The 26,827-nt window shown below is 44.0% G+C and overlaps 1 protein-coding gene across 1 annotated transcript; it reads left to right on the plus strand.

Moving 5' to 3' along the window:
• The first annotated feature begins 14,309 nt into the window (after positions 1 to 14,309).
• On the plus strand, positions 14,310 to 17,513 carry LOC109201206 (uncharacterized protein K02A2.6-like). The gene has a single exon (XM_019356800.2). It carries the CDS (start codon positions 14,337 to 14,339, stop codon positions 17,388 to 17,390), a length of 3,054 nt encoding a protein of 1,017 aa, XP_019212345.1. The 5' UTR covers positions 14,310 to 14,336; the 3' UTR covers positions 17,391 to 17,513.
• The last annotated feature ends 9,314 nt before the right edge of the window (positions 17,514 to 26,827 follow it).

Here is a 26,827-nt window from a genome sequence, read left to right on the forward strand (position 1 = left end):
CAAAATCGACTCCATAGCCTCTTTTCCTGCAGCACCTACTCAACTGAAAGTCCTGTGACATCGTTTGTCTGCAACACGAACACAGCGCAACAATGCAGGACACTGAGGCGATGGTGCTGCTCGGTCTGCGGCTGTCTGTCAGACTCACGGTGTTGGTTTTTGTGCAGTCATTTCCCTCCACGCCGTGTTAAAAAATGGCGGTTTTAATTTTCGTGAAAGGGTCGCTCTCATGACTCATTGAGTAACGCCGTTCACTGGCCAATCGGTGGCATGCATTCTGCTCACATCACATTTTTGGATCAACTCAGCTCGCTTGGAACCCTGCATGAGCAGATACTAACAAAGTAGCTGGTACCAGGTACTATAACCTACTGGAGAACCCTGAAAACTGAGTAGGAACAAGCAGGTACCAGTGGGAAAGAGTTATAAGTGTCCTGTAATCGCACAATGGGATGTTCGAGATATCAAACTTCATTCTTGGGTTGGAAAGCAGCTTGTGTTATTTTCATAAGAAAAATAGCCTCTGGGAGGAGGTTTGTATCCTGATCAGATCAACGACACACCTGGCTCCTTTTATTATGGAGGAGTAACAGATCTACTCTGAGCTCCTCAGCCTGTCCGAGGCTGAGCCCACAAACACTTCACAGGAATCTCATTTCTGCAGATAACTGAAAAACTGCTGCAACCTTTCAGGTAACAACATAAATACAACTGTAATGTCATTAATGAATTTAGTAGAGTAACATCTTTAACATCTCAGCCTGCAGTTTAGCCACACAATCACTCCTCTTTTATATGATATAAAGCATTTATCTGCACAATCTCACACACACACACTTTCATGCATCAAGCTACTTTCTGCACAATGCTCAGTCTTTTGCACAACCTGCTGTCATTGTTGCACTTTTCTATTGCACCGTCTTTGTTTTGCTTTTGCAGTTTTTGCAAAAAGCCCGATGGTCTTGGAGGAACGTTGTCTTGCTTCACTGTGTGCTGTACTACTGCACATGGTTGGAATGACAGTAAAGCCGATATCTAAGGTTAGGTTTGCTGGGCAGTGTCAGGTTCACACGTATCCCTTCATATAGAACGTATCTCTAACAGGTCACTGAGGACCTGGTGGATGTGAAGAGGTTAAAAACTGTTTTGGAAACTTCATCTTCTTCAACAGTTTCCGTCATGAACAAATGAGTGAAACAGCTCCTTAAATCCATGTTGTTTTAACTGCAGGACCCCCACCTCCCCCGTCACGTCCTTGTTTCTTAATTATCCTTGCACACAAACAAACGCTGGCGCTTCTCGAGTGTCGCTCTCTCGACACTCAAGCAATGAGGGATGAAGTCATTATCAGCTCTAATGGGTGACGTACCGTTTATTTCCACAGCACTGCGGGGAAATAACATGACAGCAAAACAAACGGCACCATTAGTCATACTTAACAGCACCTGTAAATCAGCTCAGTGCGTATGCATGTGTGTGTTTTTGGGGGGTTCTTGTGTGTTTTAACAGGTTATTTTGCACGACAACTGCAAACTGTGGAAAATATGAACCGCACAGATGACTGACAGTATATGATGAGTGCAACCCTCTCAAGCAACACACACACACACACACACACACACATGCAGTAAACACACCCCGCTTGTGACACAGATTATTCACACGCTGTGACCGGTGCCTGTTCATATTTTCCACTACAGGGCCAAGCAGGGTTTGCTGAGGCTCGCTCAGCTGCCAGCTTGTCACAGCCTGAGGCAGTGAGCATTAAGTCTGAGTTGCCCACAGAGCCGAGCAGATCCCACCGTCATCTGTTTGACATCTTAATTCCTGCTGCAGAGTCTGTAAGAGGCGACAAAGAGGCTTCCTGCTTTCTTACAGCGATGGTTGCAGCCGTCCAAGACACTCAATAAAAAAACACTTCAATGAAGTTTGGAGGTGACTTTGCTGGTTTAATGGCATGTTACTGTAAATGGAGGTCATTAGATCTTCAGTGGAAGACTGAACCAATATTTAATGCATTCGTGCCTTTCCTGGTTCTTTGATTTGAACTCTGGTTCTCCTCCCGTCTCTTCAGCTTCATCGTCATTTAGATTTTCAGGTGTTGAGCTCTGACTCGTTGTGACTTTGATGAGAAATTGATCCGTTTATACTTGATAGTGAATTGTTTTTGAGCATTCAGAAGGTCTTAGAATAAGTGAGACAGTAATGGTAGTCAGCAGGTCTGGGTTTGGTACACAGGAGCACCCCTGCAGCTACTTCATGCACCTTTTATGAGGCCCAATCTGTATATATGTACCCAGTTAGTAAAACGTGTATGTTTGCACTCTGTCTTCTATCTACTGACGAATATTATCCCTTTATAGCCTGAGCCATGAAATAACTGCCATAAAATTCATTGTTTATTGAACCTTGTGACAAATTTTACAAAATAAATTTGCATATATGAGATTTTATTTGTGGAAGTCTCAAAAACTCATAAAAACCACACGTGCCAAATATGATAAAGGCAACTTGGCATTAAGGGGTTATTATTGCACATGTAGATTTTAAGGTTTTAACCCTTTACTAAAAGAAACAAGTCAAAGCTATTTGATGTTTTCTGAAAGTTTGACATGTTCAGTTGTGGCACAGCGGTGGTTGCATTGAAACGTCACAGGGCTTATTTTCAGCTCCTCCATCTAAGCATCCAGATCAGTTTTTGGTTTCTTACACACTAAAACTGCCAATTTAGCATTCCTGAAATGAAATTAAAAGTGTTTCCCGGTTTTGCAAGTAACCAAGTTCACTTTCACTTGATGTTTACTTTTTTTACCCCCTCTTTGCTCGGAGCGAGGCATCAAACTTAAAACAGCTTCCTGATGTCCGCTCAGTCTTAAAGAAGAACAGCTCGCTCTACATGCACAAACTGAGACGTCAGCTTTAAAGCACATCAAATACGTCTGTTTTATATTTGGGTTGAAACAAAGTTTTAGACGTGTTCTGGACTTTGAACTGGTTCCTACTGTTTTGCAGTGTCTTGGAGAATTCACTGGTAAAATGTCATTGTCTTCTTCTGCCTCTTCATGGGATCAGAGTCTGATTCAAGGCCCTAACTCAGGTTTGATAACAGATTGACAAAATACTACAAAAGGCACAAAGAGCTCAAACAGGGCAGTTAGCAGAGGCCTAACAGACAGCAGGACACCTGCCAATCAGACTGTAACCCATAACACACAGTAAAAATGCCTCTCAGCCTCACCAGCATCCAGATGGATGAGTTACTAAAATGAAGGGGAAATTCTCTAAGAGACCAAAACAGCTTTTGTATCAGGATGTAAACATGTTTATTAAGTTTTAAGATGGGGACTGACTCACTGCTGGAGCCTCTGCTGGACATTAGAGGAACTGCAGCTTTTACTGCTTCCATGAAAATGAAATCAAAGATGTAATCGAAAACCTTTTTAGTTTAGTTGGTTATGTTTTTAGTTTAGATTTTTATTTTATGTTGTAGATGAGTTTATCTTTTTAACCAAACCAACACTTCTCATGTTTCATTCTTTGTTATCAGCTCTAAAGCTGCTAAATTGAAGCAAAATACAGATTTAACCAGAGCAGGGCCCACACTGAATTTTGACTGAATATCATTGGTCAGTTATCAAGCACAACCTTTACAGCAGAAGATTACCACCTAAAATCCGGCACTCTCTTGGTCAGGAGCACTCTGCAGCGTGTCCAGCTCTCCGTGGCTGCACAGGCCGCTTTTCTGTGCCAGTGTTAATCCTCAGTAAACCGCCAGCAGCTGGACCTGCATGAGCACCGACATGAAGCTGGAGAGCCGCTGAGGTGTAAAGAGTCTGATGGGACCGTCAATGAAAACCAGACTGCAGCAATAAAACGCCAACCAAACAACGAGCCACTCAGCACAGCCACTACCCCCTACATGCACTCTGCCCACACCACTCCCAACGAAACAATAAAAACTAAAACAACACCATTGTCTTTGTGTGTGTGTGTGTGTGTGTGTGTGTGTGTGTGTGTGTGTGTGTGTGTGTGTGTGTGTGTGTAGCAGCAGGGTTAACAATCGAAGAGCATGAGGATGATTTGTGACACTTTGCTTAGCGAGAGATAAAGACTGTTTGAATGAGACAGCTGAATAACAAACGAAGAAGAAGAATGTGCCTGAGCAGGAAGGACGCGAATAAACCGCTGCACTCCCAGTTCACGTCATCAGCATGAACACAGAGTGTAGCGCAACCAAACAGGGAGTAAAGAAAAATAACTCACTGATAGAGGCTGTTCTGTTTTCCAGGGTGTAAAACGATGTTACTGCCGTTTCTCGGTTCTTAGCTGGTGGCGTGCGGTGCATGCGGTTATGCAATAAACGGAGGTGTTACTGGTGCGAAGGGTTATATTTTAAACCAAATTACAATCTTTTCCAAATCCCACCAAGTAGCTTTTAGTGCCTAAAATTAACAAGTAAGAGAAAGTGAAAAAAAAGTGAGTGAAAACAATTAAACGGAGTGGAAAAAAGACGAACCCGAAGGCAAAACACAACAGGCCAAACGAGACGCAAACCACAGTTTCCTGACATAAACGTGTACTGGCACCGTCGCTCCTTCACCTCCTCACAGGGGTTTGGTGAGTCATTATCTCTCTGCTGCTGGGCCAACATACCAACCCCATACTGCTTCTACATAGCAGAAACACAAAACAGCATTATGTGAAGCTCCAAGTGCAGCTGATAACACGAGAAACGAGGAGTAATTAGTTTATCTTATAACTGGGTAATTCTCCTGTTGCTGCAGGTGAAACAATAACAATAATAATAATAATATATGTCAGAGCCCTGTGTGTCAGACTTACGTGTTGTGCCATAGAGGCTCGTGGTCTGAAAGGTTTCAGACCTTCAGAGCTCAGCTGTGTGTCAGGTAGGTGGTGCAGAACGTGGTCGTCCTCTTCTTGTGTGGACAGACACGTGTCCTGTAGCCATCCTCGCCGTTCTGAAGTCAGTCACCATCTGTGGCCTTATTCACATTAAGAAGCAGATGATTCATGCAGGACGCTCAAAATCATCCACCAGTGCCCCGCACTCCTCTTCCTCACTAACACAGCTGTGTTTCTGTGGGTGGAGTGACCCAGAGCCGTCCTGATAGTGTAGAAGGTGAACAGGAATGGAGACACACCAGATCACACAGAGCACTGCCCAGCCTCACACACCTGTCTGTCAATGAAGCAGTAATCCACAGGTGGTCACGTTTACTGACATGTCCTGTAGCTTCTGTCAGTAGCAGTTCAATCATGTCAAATACACATGAGAGGAAGGTGGTCCTCACCGAGCAGCTGTAAATATCTAGATAGGAAAAGTTCTCTGATGCAGATAGACGATCGTACCTGCAGAGGGTCAGGAAATATCTTTAGCTGTGAGGTGATGTTTGGGAATTATATTACATTACCGAAAAAATATGTGACCAGTTTAAGATGTGAGATTTTATCAAATTGAATATACGAGTCCTGTATATATGAATGCTAGAGCTTTATGCTGTGCTCATAAACTATGAGCACAGATCAAATATTGAGAGAATTAACTTTCAGATCAAAGAGGTCAATCATTTACAGAAGATAAAACAGTATGAGTCAAAAAGATTTTTTAAAAATGCCTCATAAAAAAGGAAAATATATCAACAATAAATAATTTAATTTAAAAAACAGCCTTTATGATCTGAGAGCAAATTTAAAATAATTTAATAATTTAAAAATATATTCTTAATAGTATTACAGCATTTTAAATGTAGTCATGATAACAGTAGAATAATGGCTATGACTTGAAAATGTATGAAGAATAAACATTAGATCAGTTACACTGAGTGTTTGTAAGTGAGTGGCTCTGTGGTGTGAATGTGTACATGTGTGTGTGTGTGTTATTTGATTACATGGTTATTTACGTGTGTGTGACTGCTGAGCTGTGTGAGTCTATAAAACATACTGTGGCCATTCAGTGGGTGATTATATGTTAACACAAACATTACAGAGGTGAGCTCACCACTGCTCTGTGTGTGTGTGTGTGTGTGTGTGTGTGTGTGTGTGTGTGTGTGTGTGTGTGTGTGTGTGTGTGATGCCAACACTAACACTGTGCTGACTGGACTAATCAACCTATGCTTATCACCCCTCCTCCATCCTGCCTCCTGCTGTCCTCCTCAGAACAGAAGTACTGCACTTAAAGCATCAGACTGCTTTATTTATTTGTCATAATGTGTCTGTTGCATCTCTGTGGTCAAGCTAATGCCCCCCCCCCCCCCCCCCCCCCCCCCAATGCCCATGCCCCCGCTGAAACAAAGAGCAACACAGAAAGCATGTATTGGTGCAGAGAGCTTGACATCACGGGTGCTTCCCAAAATAACTTGATTTTTACATGAACTTTTTAAAACAGTTCTGTTTAAGTTTTGTCTCACTGAGGCAAAGCGGACTAACATGTCACTGAAGGATTTGAGGATTGGGATTGGGAAAAACCCAACTATACAGCAGCTAACACTAGCTAACAGCAACTAACAGTAGCTAACAACGGCTAACAGTAGCTAGCAGCGGCTAACAGTAGCTAACAGCAGCTAACACTCGCTGATGGCAGCTAACAGCAGCTAACAATGGCTAACAGCAGCTAACAATAGCTAACAGCAGCTAACACTAGCTAATGGCAGCTAACAGCAGCTAACACTAGCTAATCGCGGCTAACAGCGGCTAACATCAGCTAACACTAGCTAATGGCAGCTAACACTAGCTAACGGCAGCTAACACTCTCTAGCAGTAGCTAACAGTGATTATTGGCATAAAGTTTCAGGTCATCCTCAGCAGCTTGCGTCTGTATCGCTGTCATCAGACAGAAGTGAGCTTCCCTGACTCATATCGAACTCCCTTCAGTCTTACAGCCTCCAACAGAGTAAAAAGATGTGAACGCCAGCTGAGGTAGAGACTGAGGTGTAGATTGACAGTCAACACTCACACTCACACTACAGATGAATGGTGGTTGGAGTTGTTTGTCCTACAGTGGCCACCATAGCTAGAATTGTGCACTTGAATTGGGGAGGGTTAAGAAAGCATCACTCACTTGGCTAAAATCTGCAGTCTACTGAAATGTAGTGGTGGCATGTTACACTTTGTAATTGTAAAGATGGGGAATATTAATTTAATGTGCATGAACACAAAATGCAAGGACAGGAAATAATCCTGGGATTTTGAAGAACTACAAAAAGTTACATTTGTGTCCAGCATCTTGAATCCACAGGTTAAAGGTCACGACTATTCAACAAACTGCCATGAGACTGTGTTGAAGAAGCGTTTGAGTAAAACGTGACATTAAAGCTTGTTTCACTGCACTCGATTCTCAGAGTAATCATTGTAAAGATGCAAGCTGATGATTTCAGATAGAAGAAAATGATGATTTTATCAACTTTTGCACTTTAAAGTTAATCAAACATTTCATCCCCAAAATGTATTTTTTGCTTGATATTGCAAATGTTTGCTTGGTATTTTATGTGCAGGGTTTTTACCTGTAATGTTTAATACAATTATTTACATTATATTTCTATTTAAAGTTAATCTACAGACTTTCTCCAGCACTGATATTAAGCTGCCAGACATGTGCAGAGCAGCGGTGATTTATTCCCAGACCTGCTGTTTCTGTTTAGTTAGCAGGAATTTGGGGAAGTTGTAAAGCTCTGGGTGATCTTTTGTATTTATTGAATAAAAAATAAAATTGATTTCTGCTCTGAATGCCTTGGCACACCCAAGATGCATTGAAAACCCACAAGAACACCACTCCATATCTGCAACTGTTTTGGCTTTATATGTGTCGGTAAACTTGGAAATTCTTCACTCAGATTCGTTGGGTGATGTAACAGCACTTTGCAATGCTGCTTTTGTTTAACTGCTCCCTCGGTTTTACTGCTTGGTTTTCTTTCGAGCTGATAGTTTCTTTTTTTTCAGTAAGAATGCTGAGATTTGGCATGATTTTGTAATTATTATTTTCTTATTTATTTCCTCAGTAGGGAGTTTGACAAGAATGCCAACTAGAAAAGTAGCTGGTCGAGGCAACAAGTCTGCAGGGGCAAAAGCTAAACAGCTGTGAAAAGATATAAAAGAAAAACTACAAATAAGGTCAAATACATGGCACTAAAAAAGATGCTAAATGAACAAAAATTACACTAAATAAATATAAAAATATTGAAAACAACCTTAAAGATATGCAAAACGACCAGAAAGATCAAATCTTTGAAAAACTGACATAAAATGAAGACAAATAGATGCAGAATGACAGAAATAATCGAGAAAGGCAGCTGCAAACAGATGCAAACCAGAAGCCTCTTGTCTCATAGTCTGTCCATGCAGCGGGATGCTGTAGGGGAGTATGACGGCAGCGGTGTCCATGTTTCTATCCACATTTATTCTTGAGCAAGAAGCTGAAGTCCAAATGCTCCCCATGGCTTGGCTAGTACTGCACAGCTGGCAGCCATCGGTGTGCGAGTGTGTGAATGAAAGGCAAAGTGTGAGCGCTTCACATGAAATCACTGTAGTCCAGTTGAGCCCTGATGAAACTGGAGTTCTCTGTAATCCTTTTTTACCCACATCTCTCCGTCCCACCTTCTTCTAAAGCAAAATTAAGTTTTCAAAAATGCAAAGAACAAAACAAAAATCGGGAAAATGATTATCTGAAACTTTACAATGGAGACATTTTGTCACTGAGACGCAAGGTTATTATCGTTAACGAAGACTAACGAAATAACGAAAACTAGAAGTGAAAAAACATTTTCGTTAACGGAAATAAAAATAAAAACAAGACCTTGCAAAAAAAAGAAAACTAACTAAAACTGTAATGAGTGTTCACAAAACTAACTAAAATTAACTGGATTTATAGCGAAAATGTGTTTAGTTTTCATTGATGTGTGTGTGTCATACGTTAGTCTAGGGTGAAAATGAAGTGTAGTTTCCAGGTTTTTTTCTTGCTGTGTCTCATTATGCCAGCAGGTGGCAGTACATTATTCGAGTGTCTGTGTCGCTGCTCCGTCCCACACAGAATCACATCAGCAAAAGTCGGGAGAAATTGCCAGAGTCCAATTTGGGATTACTTTGAATATGATTGTGTTTTAGATAAAGCAAGTGTCTTGTAGTGGAAAGAGACAAATTATGCCGGACATTTCTAAAGGGAAAAAAAATCCCACAAACCTTAAAGTGCACTTGAAAAGCTCACACAAGAAGGCTAACCCAGCTTACCTTGAGAAGGTAAGGGAGCACGCCCAACCCTCATCCCCAGAAACAGAAGCTAACCCCAGGCAAGGCAGCGTGATGCATCCCGAGACAACTCCACAAAAAACATTAATGCAGTGCTTCCAACAGCGACCCGATGGCTGCTGGTTGGTCAATTCGCAGGAACATCACAAGCGGGAGGAAGCGTTGGTGAATATGTTTATTGAGACTGGGATATCTACACAACTGTGTGAGTCAATTGCCTTCAAAAAGTTTATCAATTCACTTGAACCAAAATTACGAACACCCGGTGCTGCAAGAGTTAATAGTCTCATTGGGGCCAAGATATATCTTTTATAGTTGCCTGGTATCAATGGTTGTTCATCTGCCCTAATTTTTTTTTTTTTTTTTTTTTTTAAAGAACCCATAGGTGGGAATGTGAGTTGTCTGTCTCTGCGTGTTAGCCCTGCGACAGACTAGCGACCTGTGCAGGGTGCAGGGTATGGTAGCTGGAATAGCAACATACCCAAGGATAAGCAGAAGAGCATGACTGATATGATGAAACTGGGATTTTGTTACACTTAATTATTGCAAACAACTAAAACTATAACTAAAACTAATCAAAACTAAACTGAAACTAAGGATTTTCAAAAAAATAAAAACTAAACTAAACGAGCAAATAATTGGTAAAAACTAATTAAAACTGATATAAAATTGAAAATCTGAAGTCAAAACTAAATAAAAATAAAAACTAATGAAAATTGCAAAACTATTAAAACCCTGCTGAGACATCCTGTGATCGCTCAAAGGTCTTTGAGCCTCATAGAGTGTTTTGCTTCTTATTTAGAGACGCGTCATTGGTGAATCGTACTTTTATGGCATTTTTCAACATTTGCTTAACTGTGCACTCAAAACACTTCTTACTACAAGCCTCAGCATAGTGACCAACACATTCACACAGTGCACGTTCTGTGCCTTTAATCCATTCTAACGATCACGTGCCGATTGATCAGTTTGTCAAATGTTCAGTTTGTTTCAGTTTTATCTTCTGTCACGTGACGCTGAGTGGCAGGCCTCGGAAACAAAGGTGTAAACTAAACGAGGGAGCTTTATTTCTGTAACAGAACACTAGAAAATTCAAAGAAACAAAACACCAGCAGAAACAAACGAGATGAACTGGAAACTATGTAACTGACAACTGGGAATAAACACGGAGACACATCAAACAGTGACAACAGGAGAATGAGCAGAAGGAGACTCAGGACTTAATCCACACAGGATAACGAGAGGATGGGCAACAGGTGGAGACACTGATGGAACTGATTAACAGGACAGAGGAAGCAAAACAGAAAACGACGCACACAAGACAAAGACTACCAAAATAAAGGTTAGGAGGGAACTGAGGAGGATTAATGGCAAGAAGGCAGCGGGCCCAGATGGCATCAGCTCAAGGGTCGTCAGGTCCTGCGCGGACCAACTGTGTAGGGTGATGGAGCACCTCTTCAACCTGAGCCTGAGGCTGGGAAGAGTCCCACAGCTCTGGAAAACCTCCTGTGTTGTTCCAGTGCCAAAGACTTCACACCCCAAGGACCTCAACAGCTATAGGCCGGTGGCTCTGACCTGATGAAGACCCTGGAGTGGCTGGTCCTGGCTCAGCTTCGGCGCCTGGTGAGCTCATCACTGGACCCACTTCAGTTTGCCTACCAGCCTGGCATTGGAGCGGATGATGCCATCATTCATATCATCTCTCTCCTCCATATCTCTCTGATCTGGTTAACATCACCGCCCCATCTCGTTGTCTCAGATCTTCTTCTTCCCTTTCACTCTCCGTCCCCTCCCCCCGTCTTGTCACCATGGGGAGCAGGGCTTTCAGCTGCTCTGCTCCACGACTCTGGAATTCCCTACCTCCTGACTTAAGAAATATCTCTACCTTCTCTCTCTTTAAGTCCCAACTCAAAACCCACTTGTTCAAAATAGCTTATCCCACATAACCTCTCCATTCGACTATTTTAAATTTGTTTATGTCTTATGCTTTTATGATTGTGTAAACTCCTTGTTTTTATGTTGCTTTTTACTCTACTGTGTACAGTGACCTTGTTTTGAAAGGCGCTTTCAAATAAAATGTATAATAATTCACCTCCTACATCGCTCCCTCGCTCACCTGGAGACCGCTGGGAGCACTGTGAGAATCATGTTCTTTGATTTCTCCAGTGCCTTCAACACCATTCTTCCCTCGGTTCTGAAGGACAAGCTGGAGAACTCTGGAGTGGACCATCACCTCACTACCTGGATTTTGGACTACCTCACCGACCGACCACAGTATGTGAGGACTCAGGGCTGTGTGTCGGACAGGGTCATCTGCAGTACGGGGGCCCCACAGGGAACGGTTCTGGCTCCGTTCCTCTTCACCAGCTACACTGCAGACTTCTCCCACAACTCCACCCAGTGCTTCCTGCAGAAGTTCTCTGATGACTCTGCAATAGTCGGCCTCATCACTGATGGGGACGACAAGGAGTACAGAGGACTGACTCAAGACTTTGTGGACTGGTGCCAGCTGAACTACCTCCAGATCAATGCCAGTAAAACCAAGGAGCTGGTGGTAGACTTCCGCAGGCACAAGCATCCTCCACTGCAACCACTGAACATCCAAGGTATGGACATCGAGGCTGTGGACAGCTACAGGTACCTTGGTGTTCATCTGAACAACAAACTGGACTGGACTCATAACTCAGACGCCCTCTACAGGAAAGGACAGAGCAGGCTGTACCTGCTGCGGAGACTCAGGTCGTTTGGAGTGGAGGGCCCACTCCTGAAGACCTTCTATGACTCTGTGGTGGCCTCAGCCATCTTCTATGGTGTGGTCTGCTGGGGTGGCAGCATCTCTGCTGGGGACAGGAAGAGACTGAACAGGCTAATCCGAAGGGCCAGCTCTGTTCTAGGATGCCCTCTGGACCCAGTGGAGGTGGTGAGTGACAGGAGAATGGTGGCTAAGCTGTCATCCCTGATGGACAACATCTCCCACCCCATGCATGAGACTGTGACAGCACTGAGCAGCTCCTTCAGTGGGAGACTGCGGCACCCACGGTGTGGGACGGAGAGATTTCGCAGGTCTTTCCTCCCCACTGCTGTCAGACTCCACAACAAAGACTTTTGCAGCTGATCAAACACACAAACCCACACATGTGCAATAAGACTGCTATATGTGCAATTTTTCTTCTGACGAAGTTGTGTTTTTGTATTTTCCTACTCAGTTGTATATAGCATTTGTATTTCTATTTTATTCTATTGTATATATTATTCTATTCTATTTTATTCTATTGTATATGGTATTTTATTTTATTTTATTTTATTGCTTTCCAGTGTTTTCTAATTTCTGCTACATAACTTTGCACTTTGCTGTAACAAAACAAATTTCCCACCTGTGGGACTAATAAAGGTCATCTTATCTTATCTTATCTTATCTTATCTTATCTTATCTTATCTTATCTTATCTTATCTTATCTTAAAACAGGAAGCAGATGGACCAGACACATGAGGACAGGGAATCAAACACTGAGACGAGACTGACAGGGAACGCAGGGAGGGAACAGAGACGAGGAAGACGAGCACAGAGAACGAGGGACAGAGAGACACAGATGCAAACGGAATTAAACAACCTAAAATAAATCTGCACCACGAGTGACATACAAGAAAACAAGATTCAAGAGTCCACAAACACAAAATACTGGGTCAAACACCCACAACCATGGCGTCTTCAGTCATAGATGTTATGTATGGACCAAGAGTTATTGTGTGCTATGCAAGCCATCGCCAGTAGGGGGCACCACGCCCAGTCATGTGTGTGTGTTACATCTGGTTAGCAATAAAGAAGAAGTCAACTTGTAAACAAACTATCGTGTGTGTAGCCTGACTCGGCATAAGCTCTAATGGTGTACTGACACTACAGTGGAAATATAATATAAATTGGCGACGAGGATGGGATGTCTAGAAGACTTGGCCGTCTACTGAGAATGTACTGACTGCGTGGCCGAGTTTGGACGGAAAACGGACGATCGCGTGGCGAATTAGCATCGGAGCTAGCTGCTAGCTGCTTTTTCTCCGACGAGTCAGAAACGACAGTGTTGGCTGTGGACAGCGGATACATCATGGCTGGAATGATTGGGCAGATGGACCCCTTTGATGATGCTGGTGAGCAATGGGCAACGTATATTGAACGTTTTGAGCATTACATCCTTGCTAATGACATTCAGCCTGAGAAACGGGTCCCGGTGCTGCTGAGTGTGATGGGTCCCAAGACGTACGGTCTTCTGCGTAATCTGGTGGCTCCAAGCAAGCCTGGGACAATGCAGTATGACAATATTGTGGGTGTTTTGCAAGCTCATTTTGCTCCCAAACCGCTGGTAATAGCTGAGAGGTTCCGGTTCCACAAGAGGAATCAGGGGGAAGAAGAAACGGTGGCACAGTATGTGGCGGTGCTGAAAAGACTGTCAGAACATTGCGAGTTTGGTGTGTATCTGGAAGATGCTCTACGCGACAGATTTGTGTGTGGATTAAAGTGTGAAACTGTGCAGAAGCGTCTTTTGACTGAAAAGGATCTCACGTTTCGCAAAGCAGTTGATTATGCCGTGTCGGCAGAGACAGCAACACGTGAAGTGCAGCAGTTAAGTGGTTCCCTTAAAGTGAATGCGGTGCTGTCACAAAAAGGTGATAAGTGCTGCCGCTGTGGGAAAATGAATCATACTGATGATGACTGCTGGTACAAGGACCGTGACTGTCACCAGTGTGGGAGGAAGGGCCACACGAAACGCATGTGTAAAGGTAGAACCAGAAGCAGCCAAGATTGGAACAGGAAAGCGAAAGAGGGAAAACCTGAGCTGAAAGGCTATGCAGTTAAAAACAGAGCAAAGGACAAAAAGAGGAGAATTCATCATGTTGCTGCAGAGGAAAGTGGAAGTGAAGGAACCAGACCTGACACTGATAGTGAGTTGGAGCTGTATTCTTTGTCTCGAAAAGAGAAATATTCACGTATCTCCCTAATGCCTGTAGTTAATGGGAAGAAAATGGAGATGGAGCTGGATACAGGGGCAGCTGTGTCTTTGATCCCATGGGAACAGTACAAAAGTATGCTGAGTCAGTTGCCGCTGCAACCCACTGACATTATGCTGAAAACATACACTGGGGAGCCGCTGGCACCAGAAGGGGTCATCAAGGTGCAAGTTGAGCTGAATAAGCAGCGTGCTACACTACCCTTGTACGTGGTAAAGGTGGATGCTCCACCACTGTTTGGTAGGGAGTGGCTGAGAGTTATCAAGCTGAACTGGAAAGACTTAAAGATGATTCATGCCAGAGAGCAGAGCGGGAATGACAACCTGGAGGCTGTGTTAAAGAAACACTCAGCCGTTTTCTCTAAGGAGCTGGGCACAATGAAGGGAATTAAAGCCAGATTGACTCTTAGGCCTGATAGTGTCCCCAAATTCTGTCCACCACGTAACGTGCCTTATGCTCTCCGCCCTCGGGTGGAGGCGGAACTGAAACGCCTGACTGAGCTTGGGGTGATCACACCAGTGGAGCATAGTGATTGGGCTACGCCCGTGGTCCCTGTCAACAAGAAGGATGGCTCAGTGAGACTCTGCGGTGATTTCAAAGTCACTCTAAATTCGCAGCTCTGTGTGGATAAGTACCCACTTCCACGCATTGAGGACCTGTTTGCTTCTCTAGCAGGAGGTCAGCATTTCAGTAAGCTAGACTTAGCAAATGCCTACCTACAGATGGAGGTAGAAGAGGAGTCTAAGAAGCTGCTGACTATTTCGACTCAAAAAGGGTTGTTCCGTTTCAATCGCTTACCTTTTGGAGTGGCGTCGTCACCTGCATTGTTTCAGAAGGCTATGGATCAAGTGCTTCTCGGCCTGCCATACACCCATTGTTATCTGGATGACATCCTCGTCAGTGGTCCTGACAAACAGACACACCTGAGAACCCTTGAGGCAGTGTTGAGCAGGCTGGAGGACTATGGCCTGCATCTCAAACAGGAGAAGTGCCTGTTTTTCCAGGAATCAGTGGAATACCTGGGCCACATAATTGATGCGGCAGGGTTACACAAATCACCGGAAAAGGTGCGTGCCGTTATGGAAGCTCCAGCACCAGCTGATGTCAGCCAATTGCGTTCCTTTCTGGGAATGCTTAACTATTATGGACGTTTCATACCTGATTTAGCTACGGTCCTGAAGCCGCTGAATGAGCTACTCAGTAAAGAGAAGAAATGGCAGTGGACACCAACCTGTGAGTCAGCTTTCCAGAAAGCTAAAGAACGTCTGGCCTCACCAGAAATACTCACCCACTACAATCCTGAACTGCCTCTCCGTTTGGCATGTGACGCTTCACCATATGGAGTTGGAGCCGTGCTCTCACATGTCATGCCTGATGGCCAAGAACGGCCAATTGCTTATGCTTCACGAACTCTCAGTAAAGCAGAACGAAACTATGCTCAGATTGAGAGGGAGGCGTTGGCAATTGTTTTTGGGGTGCGCAAGTTTCACCAGTATCTCCATGGTAACAAGTTCACCTTGCTCACTGATCATCGGCCACTGACCTCCATCCTGAGTCCAGTGAAAGGTACACCATCAATGGCAGCTGCACGAATGCAGCGTTGGGCGCTCCTTCTGTCAGCACATAATTACACCTTGCAGTATCGGAAGGGGGCACATCACGCCAATGCGGACGGACTGTCACGTTTACCGCTGCCCCTTGCACAGAAAGAGAAACAGGGAGCGGTGGAGGTATTCTACGCATCTCAACTGGACACATTACCAGTCAGTGTTGCTGAGATCAGACGTGACACCTTGTCTGATGTCACATTGTCTCGTGTCCTGGAAATGGTAACAACTGGACGTTTTCCAGCAGCAAAGGACACAGATCGAGAGCTGTCACCCTATCTGATTCGCAGACATGAACTCGCAATACAGCAGGGATGCCTCATGTGGGGCGTGAGGGTGGTTGTGCCACCTAAACTGCGCTCTCATGTCCTGAAAGAGCTCCACACTGCACATCCAGGGATGGTGAGGATGAAGAGCTTAGCTCGCAGCTATGTTTGGTGGCCTGGGATTGATTCTCAAATTGAGCTTCAAGCTAAAGCCTGCCACTCTTGTCAGCGTGTGCAAAAAGAGCCTGGGTTAGCACCTTTGCACCCTTGGCTGTGGCCTTCCTGTCCGTGGGAACGGATCCATGTGGATTTTGCAGGTCCATTTGAAGGTCACATGTACCTGGTGGTGGTAGATGCACATTCCAAGTGGCCTGAAGTGCATATTATGGATAGCACCACAGCTGGTAAAACCATACAAGTGCTGCGGGGTCTTTTTGGTCGCCATGGCATTCCTCACGTCCTGGTGAGTGATAACGGACCGCAGTTCTGTTCTGAGGAATTCAGGGTGTTCCTGAAAGCTAATGGAGTTAAACACATCCGCTCCGCGCCATACCATCCTGCCACTAATGGTTTGGCTGAGCGTTTTGTGCAGACATTCAAGCATGCACTGAAAGCTTCCAGGGGTACAGCACCTGTGCAACAACGCCTTGACACGTTCCTTTTGACATATCGCAACACTCCCCATGCAACAACTAGAGAAACGCCAGCCATATTGTTCATTGGACGCAAGCTGCGCTCTCGACTGGATTTTCTGAAGCCCAGTGTGGCCGGAGCAGTGCGTCGGGCACAAGATGCTCAACAACAATGCCGACAGCAACACTCCAGGGACAGACGGTTCACTCTGGGCGAACCTGTCCTGGTGCGTGATTATAGGAAGGGAGAGGACAAGTGGACGCACGGTGTCGTACTGGAGAAGACTGGGCCAGTGTCATACAAGGTGAATGTGGGAGCCCAAGGAGTGTGGAAACGTCATGTAGATCAGATGCTGACGCGACCCGAGTCAGTATCTCAGCAGGTCACAGTGGATCCTCCGACAAGCTCTCAGATGTCACCAGCCCAGAGTGGTAGTGACACCATGCTTCACCCTTGTACATCTCTGCAGGAAGAGACTGTTGAACAGGTTCTGGGGACCACCTCACCTCCAGAAACACTCCAGTCTCTTAAACCATCACCGACTGACTGTACGCAGGTTACAGAGTCTGTAAGACGTTACCCAGTGAGAGTCACTAAGCCACCCGTTCGTTATCGTGATGGGTGAGCGTATTAAGTAGTTCAGTGAGAATGTTGGTGTTCAGAGATATTGTTCTCAAATACAAAGAAATTCATACAGAAAGAAACATTAGTTCCAGTTTTCATGAATGTTGTAATAAAAAAAAAAAAAGATACTACTTTGGTTATGGGAAATGTTTCTGTGGGTGGTGCCACGGTCGCATAGCTTAGTGGGGAGGAGATGTTATGTATGGACCAAGAGTTATTGTGTGCTATGCAAGCTATCGCCAGTAGGGGGCACCACGCCCAGTCATGTGTGTGTGTTACATCTGGTTAGCAATAAAGAAGAAGTCAACTTGTAAACAAACTATCGTGTGTGTAGCCTGACTCGGCATAAGCTCTAATGGTGTACTGACACTACAGTGGAAATATAATAATAGACACGTCATAAACTGTCCCCACACAGTTTTGGGGGCATAAAGAGACACCACAGCATATCACTGAGCTCTGACTGTCACTGTGGCTCGTGCTGTTAGCGCTGTAAAGCTGTACTCCATTACAGAGCAGCTTTGGACTGAAGACTAACATCTGCATGTGATAAAGCTAACATGCTGATGTTCGCCATATTCCTTTGGGATGTAACCATGCCAACATTTGTACAACTGAGGCTCATGGGAATTATCAGAGCTGCGGTTATCGGGAATCATCCTCAGAGGGCAGAATTGTCTAATCTGGACAACTGAAGACATTTTGAAGTTTCAACATGAAATAATGTTTATTATTGTTTGATGTATGTCATTAATCACAAGGTGGCCTTAATCATTACTTGAAAAGCCATCACATGACCCAGCTGTCTGAGCTAATTATTAGGTAGGGATGGGAATCAAGAACTGGTTGTTATAGAGAACCGGATCCCAGCAGTTCAGTTCCTTGGAATTGTCGATCTGCTTGCCTATGGATCCCACTCATCGGTTCCTCCTGCACTCACTCAGCTGATTTCAGTTCGTGTGCTGGAGGAAACCAGTGGCGCGGTCTACGTGAATATGGACATTACTTTTATTCTTATTGAACAAAAGGATGAGAGCGCGATGGTAAAGTCCAAACTGCATCCAGAGCAGAAACAACTAAAAGCTGCTAACACAACTTTAGCTCTGTGTGAGCATCTGCACAGACAGCACGCTAACACCAAGACAGCAAAGGCAGTGATGTTAAAGCTGAGTCTGTGCACACCCGGCCCAGCAGCCTCCATTTCTACCCGTCCATGTTTCTAAGGTAGAATCACCTCTGGCTCTCTTCCACAGCATGTCTTCCTCCCCGCGCCCCCAACCAATCACAGGATGGTAGCCCCAAGCCTGGAGATTTCTTCCTTCCCACTGTTGCCAAAGCGCTTGCTCAACAGGGTTCATATGATTGTTGGGCTTTTCTCTGTTTTCTTTGTTTGTCTATTACTCATTTATATAAATAAAATGATTCTCTTTAAAGCGTGATGGTTGGGCTGAAGCCCCATGAATCCTGCAGTTCTTATTATTCACTGAGAAAACGAGCTGACATTGCAGCCTGGTAACATCCTACCAACCAAGTATAAGAGGTTATACTAGAGGCAGTACCACAGGGTGAGACTCAAAAAGAAAGGGTAGTATGACTGAGCCTTTCACGGGGCGATCGTGGCTCAAGAGTTGGGAGTTCGCCTTGTAATCGGAAGGTTACCGGTTCGAGCCCCAGCTTGGACAGTCTCGGTTGTTGTGTCCTTGGGCAAGACACTTCACCCGTTGCCTACTGGTGGTGGTCAGAGGGCCCGGTGGCGCCAGTGTCCGGCAGCCTCGCCTCTGTCAATGCACCCCAGGGTGGCTGTGGCTACAACGTAGCTTGCCATCACCAGTGTGTGAATGTGTGCGTGAATGGGTGAATGACTAGATATGTAAAGTGCTTTGGGGTCTTTAGGGACCAGAAAGGCGCTATATAAATACAGGCCATTTACCATTTCATGCTTGGTAAGCAGAACACGGAACAGACAGTGGAAAGCAAACAAAGAAACAGATTTCCCAAAATGCACTTTGGGCACATGTATTCATTCTATAACACCAGGTTAGTTTTTAATGAGCTTTTTATGTATTTGTAAACAGTGAATATGGAAAGAAGTTTTGGGCTCAAGATCCTCGGGATACAGCAGAAGTTCTGAAGAAACTAAACAGAAGAAAACAAAGTGCCGGAACAAGGAGCGAACGCATTTCATGCTCATCCATGGTCAAAATCACAGCTCTGCAGAAGAGAAACCTGAGTGGGTGCAGTGCAGGCCACAGTGTTAGCTGAAGAGAAAGGCCCCAAACTTTAAAGTCATGCCAAGTAAGTTTCCCATATCCTGTTTCTGTTATTTTCCGTTTTTACCGTCACATTGATGTTTGTTTGACTGGTTTGGGGCACGTTATTGTAGAACTCTATCGAAGTCTCTGTTGTGGATAAATCAGACTCTTCACTTTCTATCTGATTGCAGATTACTTCAGTGAAGGAAAAGCTGATTTACAACTATAATTTTTCACTCTTGTGTCTGTTCAGCAGCAGTTTTCTGGAGAGCTGAGAACAGAAGTAAAACATCTGACCCAAAGATCGTCACTTGGCAAGGCTTCTGAATTTATTGCCGTGCAGAAAGTAGCACTCGATCCTTTCTGCTGATGATGTTTGCAGGAGCTGGAAAAATGTCACGACTCTCATGATGTAAGTGGTAATGAATGAGTGCAACATCACGAGATCAGAAGCCAGGCCTTTCACTACCTCTGGCCCAGAAGACATTCTCTGCTTTATGTGAGACCAGCGCCGATCTCGCTTGATGACAAGCTACGTTTTGTTCATGACTTTCACCTCAATCCAGCAGGAAGTCCAGGTCCCCGCTCTGCTTTTACCATTCTGGTTATTCCACTCTAATCAACAGCTGGCATTGTCTCCCGTACATGAAAAGCATCGTAATAAAGCCAAGGCCAAGACAAACTTCTGAAAAGTTCCTTTTTAGAATTCGGAAATGAAAAAATGTTCAATGGACTCTACAATCTGATGCTAATTCTCCTCATTCCTGCACGGCTGACCTGTTTGACATGTGAAAGGTAACGTGTTGTGAATAAAGTTTTGAAAACATGAAAATGTATTTTGGCCTAAACTGTGGTGTTTCTGAGCCAGACAGACATCCGATGCCATGCGGTACTCGTACACTCTAATATTTAATCTCAGCCTTCTTTAAACAGATTCTTAACATGTGAAAAATAAAAACCGTCCCAAAGATCAGCACATGTACTCATGAGCTGCTCTTTTATTGATTTGAGTAATTTCAGTGTAGTATTCCTGCTTCATTCTGTTGTTCTACTTCATAGAATTCACCTGGCATATGTGGCAGATGTGATACTGAATTTGCTTTTCAGAGTGGAGGTATAAATGTCATGGTCCTGGGTTTTATGCTTTATTTATCAGTTTATTTTAAATTCTTGTTTTATTATTCTCTGCTCTTGTCACGGACTTGAGGCTCGAGTGTGGTTTGGACCCAAAAGCAGACTCAAAAAACACACAAAATATTTACAAGGTTTATTTACAGAAAGAAGCAAGACTCAGACTAGAACATGGGTTTAAATTAAAAATGTAAACAGGAGCCGTAGAGGGTCGAGGACGGGGAACACGAGGAGGGCACGGAACGGGAACTTCTGTAACAGAGGAGAGAGGAGTTACTGGGCAGGAAAACAAGAGAATGGCTCAAGGCGAGTTAGCATTGCAGAGGCGCGTACACTTATTTGCAGGTGAAAACCAGTCAGCACAGGAGGGGGTGGCCGTGAGTGTCCAGAGGAAGGACTGGGCATGTGAGAGAATGAATGAATGAATGTGTGAAATGCTGCTGTGTAATCAGGTACCTGTTTCTCTTTAATAATCCAAAAGCTCTGCACATTTTTGCATCATGTAACTGAGTCCAGTATAGCTTCATTTCCTGAAACTACCGCACACTTGTACTGCTGGGTGCTGCCCCTCAGCAGGCTCACTGAAGTTGGCCAATCCAAGGAAAGTGAGTTTATTAGAGGTCAAGAATAAAAAATATGGGTCTGGAAATAAACAGATCTTCTAAATTTTAGTGAGAAAATGTGTCCCTTTGCTTAAAGGAGGACACGGTATTTTTACATACTACACAGTCGTACTTTTGCTTAGGCCTGCAGTATTTTTTCACAGCTGTTAGCAGCACATACATGCAAACTTTCAAACAGATCACCTTCCTGTGTGTGTGTGTGTAAGCTGAAACACACACACAGGAATACAGTAGAAATACTGTAGTCTGATGTTTTAGGGAGGTTTGACACACACGCTCTGCTTTGCCAGGAAACACTTTAATGAAACCTAGAACTTAACTTCATTGCCTTTTCACTCCTCTGGATTATTCCTTCACCTCAAGGCCACATCTCTCTCTCTCTCTCATTATACACATGGAAGCGTTTCCAAACCTGACTGTCGGCACATTACCGTCTTTACCTGTCTGCCGCTCCAAACCTTCTACTGTTTCCTCTGGATGATGTTTTCCTAAGTAAGTGCTCGCAGAGGATAAAATATCAGAGCGGCTGCAGCTGGGGTTAAAGGAGTTATGAAATACATGATATAAAGAGCTGATTATATCCCTGATTTGGACTGGATGGCTGACCGCCAAGCCTGCGGGTCGTAGTTCACCTCTGGTCTGTCGTGATTATATGAAACAGGTTTTATAAGTTTTATGACAAAAAGTGTCAAGCAGAGGGCACGAAGGGTCTGACCACAGACTGCAAGAGGAACGAGATGACAGCCGCCAGGAAGTCAAGGCAGAGTCTGTGGATCGCCTCCTGGTGGCTGGATGCAGTACGAGTCATAAGCCCCACCCCTCCATCTTGGCCAATAGGACGTGAGCCAAACGAAACAAAGACAAACAAAAGGACAATAGTATGAAGTTCTTCTCACCAGTTTGATGTTTTTTCATGTGTTTATGTTCTTGATAAGTGTGTTAATAGTTAAAAACTGTGGTCACCACCAGCTGCTCTGAATAAAGCGGACACACCTGCAGACCTCTGCACAGAAGTTCTACATGAGAACATGGAAGTAACGCTCCTCTGTTTGATCCCGTGATTTATCACTATCATCTGTTTCAAAGCCCTAAAGCCGTATTTTTAGACGTGAACTTTGGATGGTGGAGGAGAATCAGGCCGATGCTCGTCCCGTCTTACACGGAATAATAAAGTCATCCACTTCAGACACTTTCCCACTTCTGGAAGTACTCCCTTTGCTTTAGCTGAGGGAGTTACCTGTGTAGATCACACAGGAGGCAACACAGTGAGGACTGTTCAACAGCTGCTGCTGGACGGTGTCATTTCTATTAGAAAGATATAAACAAAGTCATCAGGATGCAGCGTCCATGTTCTTATCTTTCTGCTTCAGGCTCTGGAGCAGTTACATAAGTGGCCATTGGGTGACAAAGATACATAAAGATGATAATAACATAATTTCTTTCCACTCATTGTGCTTCCACAGCTGCCATTTATTTGCATTGTGACGGCTGCACATTTAAAAGTTACAGCTAACTGAGTGCATTCTGGTCTGAGCCACAGCCTAATGAGGGAGACGTGGAAATCTGTTTTGTTTGTGGCTTAGTGTAAATCAGCCAATTGGAACCAAGCATAAAAACATATTTGTACGTTTTCTGCATCTTCAGCCACTCGGACTGCTTAGCACTTTATTCTCTGGTATTCGTGTTTGTTGGAGTGCTCTGCCTGGATTTTTCTCCATATTTCAAAGGTCTTGACCTCACTCAGTGAAACTTACGCTACGATTGGTGCTATATCGATAAAATAGAAGTGTGTTATCTTACTTTCTTTCATGACATGTAATGTTAGCTCTTTCTATGATCACATATTTAATTTTGTGTCTCACGTGCAAAGTTGTGTTTTTAGTTGCTCAAATGTAAACATCACATCTAAAGTCTCTGCTTCGGTCCTGCACATGAACGTCACCGCCTCACTCAGCAGTAGCAAGCATATCGTGTTTCGCGACAACATGTGTGCACACAGACGCGCGACACGCCGTGCCGTGCTCGTGCCCACGCACACACATGCAGAGTTGGCCTCCTACACACAGCTGGAGCAGCTGTGGCGCTTAGATCATCAGTTTGTACAGCAGGCTGGTACCCTGTCCTGCGTCAGGAGGTGTTAGCGGTAACATTAGCCAGGGGGGTGGAGGAAGGAAGAGCCAGGGGCTGAAGGCGGGAGGAGGATGGGGAGCGTTAAAGAGAAACAGAAAGAGAGAGCGAGGTGGAGTGCTAACACAACCCAAAGTTTAACGTGTCATTTCTGTTGTTGTTTTAGCCCCACCATTTAAACGCTCAGGAAATCAGGCCGTCTTAGCAGGAGAGCCGCTCTGCCACCACACTCACACACCCTTTCCTCTCCTCTCTTTGGACTCCCCCTTGTTGCCTCTTTTAGCCTTTGCAGGACAGCAGCCTTGGACACGTTTCATCTCCAGTACATCTGCCAATCGTTGGCTGCATATGCACAGTCCACTGTGACAGGCTGCAGCTCACTGCATTCAGTGCACAATTCAGCACAGACGAGGGTGCGTGCAAATAAATGCAGCCCTGTGCTTAATGCAGTCCTCAGTATAAGTTATATGGGACAATTGGTGGTTTCTGGACCTCATATTTTGAAGTCACCGTGATGAAGTACATATATTTGAAGATGGTGGAGTGCTAAAGCATCACTTTAAGGCAAGAATGTGCATTCGTAAAGTCTACAGATGCATTATACAGCACAGAAGTATTAAACAAGCAGTACGACGGGACAAGTCGGATTATTGGTCAGATTATTTCCTTAAAATCTGTTCAGGGACTCCACTTATCTGAGGTGAAGCCCAGCACACAGCTAGCAGCTACAGTCACCTGTGTCGCCATCCACCTGTCAGTCAAAGAGGCCACACCTTTATTGTCTACAGAGACCAACACAGTTTGTCACTACCCGAGCCGATCGGTACCACGCATGTGCGAAAGGCCACTACTTCCGCTCGAAGCATTTTACGATTGTTACGGGTTAGAGTATCTGTTAAGATGTTAACAATAACAAGTATCTCTTAAAATGTTTGCAGTAATGAACAGTGTTGGTCAAGTTACTTGAAAAAAGTAATCAGTTACTAATTACTGATTACTTCCCCCAAAAAGTAATCCCGTTACTTTACTGATTACTTATTTTCAAAAGTAATTAATTACTTAGTTACTTAGTTACTTTTTAAAAACACGATTTACAACCTGAATAGGTGATAAAGCGATAGATCTTTCAGCCCAATTCTACTTTTTCTGCATAATTCATCATACAAAATGTAATCAAATGGAAACGTCTCTTTTTAAAACTTGTTTTATTAGTTTTAATCTTTTAACTTTATGCATCAAGCAAAAACTTAATTATATGCAACATTCTCTGACTGGAAGAAATTTGTTTAACATTTAAACCTATTTTCTGCACATTCCAGCACATAAAATAAAATATTTTTTTGTGTTTACACTCACTCTTTCAAATAGATGCAAGTAAAACACAGCAGAAAATAAATAAAATCAAAGACTCAGCGGTCCTGTTGCTCTATTTTCACCTGTAAAGCAGGACTGGGGTAGGCGGAGGTTTACCCTGGTGCAGGTGTGCCGCAGCGGTCAGTGGAAGAATCCGCGAGTTTCTCTGTGAGTTTCACATTACGTCGTAGCGCACTCGCTGCTTGCTTGGAAGTTTAGGGTTTTTTTCGCTGTAAAAAGAAGTTTTCTTCCCACGCACAACGGACACTAATGTTTTTGTCACTTTTTATGGAATCAAACTCAAAATAAGGTCAGTACTTCCACGCTTTAAACGCTGCATGCTACACTCTGTCCCGCACTCGATATATTATGATCTGCAGACAGCTGTTGTCACGAACATCGCACTCGCTTACGTCACTGTCATGAGACGTTCTCGCAAAAAATCACGGTTTTAGTAACGCAGTAACGCAGCGTTCCTACGTGAAAATAACGGTAATCTAATTACCGTTTTTGCAATAGTAATCCCTTACATTACTCGTTACTTGAAAAAAGTAATCAGATTACAGTAACGCATTACAAGTAACGCGTTACTGCCCATCTCTGGTAATGAAACATTTCAGTACAATGTAGACAGAAGCAAAAACAAAGATAGTTACTAATCAGGACTCCCCGGTCCTTACTGCACATGTGCAAAGTCGGGACCGTACAAATCGGGTCTACCCAATCCGTACCGCGCATGTGCAGATGTTCTCCCCTTCTCCTGTTTCGTTTAATGGCAGTTTACTCCCCAGTGTACAAGGATACCGCCACTTAAAAATAAATCGGATGCCAACTCTGCAAACCACAGAAAAAAACAAGGAGAGCGTCTTTGATGCCCCCAGTGGACACAGCAGGATGCAGGCAGGTCACCACATCACAGATGATTTAATTTGGCCTCCTCGCCTCAGTTTGAAGGTGAGTAATGCAGACTTCTGGAAAGTCCTTTAGCGTGGTATTTTTAATTCTGACAAGTTGCATTTTAATCCTGTTGCACCAGGTCTGGCACCTACGATCAGCGCTGGGAGTTTGTGTGCAGTGCCACCGGTCAAACATATTACTCACAACTATTATGTGCAGCACCAATTTCCAACCAGAGCTACTTGCAGCCCAGATGGAACATGGAAAGATTAGCTCAGTTAATCTGAAAAATGCTCATTACGGTTTGAACAAATTAAAATCTAAATGGTAGCCAAAGAAAAATTAGGTGAGCAGGAACTTAAAATGCTGATTTCCAGCTCCATATTTTTCAACTGCTAAAGTTTTGCATGACTCGTGGTTGAAAACAGAAAAACTATTCACTTCATTCTCTGTCTTCAGCAAGCTTTGAGGTATTCTCTCTGCAAGCCAGCTCTTTTTTTACATCTCTCTGGAACATCAGGCACACGTTCTGCACAAACTGTTCTTTTGCAGGCACAACTTGCAGTTACAAGCAAAATATGATTAAACTCTTACCTATAGATGAATCTAACTACTGTGTGTGTGTGTGTGTCTGTGTGTGTGTCAGCCTCAGATGCACTCAGTTTCACCTCTCACCTCTCCTACTAAGGCTCACAGTCATACCGAGGCCGCTCTCATATGTGTATCAATCTAAAACTGCATACGTCGCATATTGATTAAATGTTTCACTGAGATGTCCTAAGTGTCACTACTCAAAACTTAATCTTCTGCCTAGTATAAGAATATAAATGGATAAAAGATCATAAAGAATAACCTGGTATAACTGTGTTGTAAGCGTGCATGCACTCCTTCCTCAGCTCTAGTCAACACCACAGTGGATTGGCTGATCATAGCGCCAGCCAAAGCTCTTGACCCTCAAATAGCGGATTGAGCCACAACTCCTTTAACACAGCACAGAATGCAATGTGTATAAAATGAACATAAAATGATTATAACTAGTCCTTTAGCACGGGTTA

This window comes from Oreochromis niloticus, linkage group LG5 (genome assembly GCF_001858045.2).
Source record: "Oreochromis niloticus isolate F11D_XX linkage group LG5, O_niloticus_UMD_NMBU, whole genome shotgun sequence".
Taxonomy (NCBI): Eukaryota; Metazoa; Chordata; class Actinopteri; order Cichliformes; family Cichlidae; genus Oreochromis; species Oreochromis niloticus.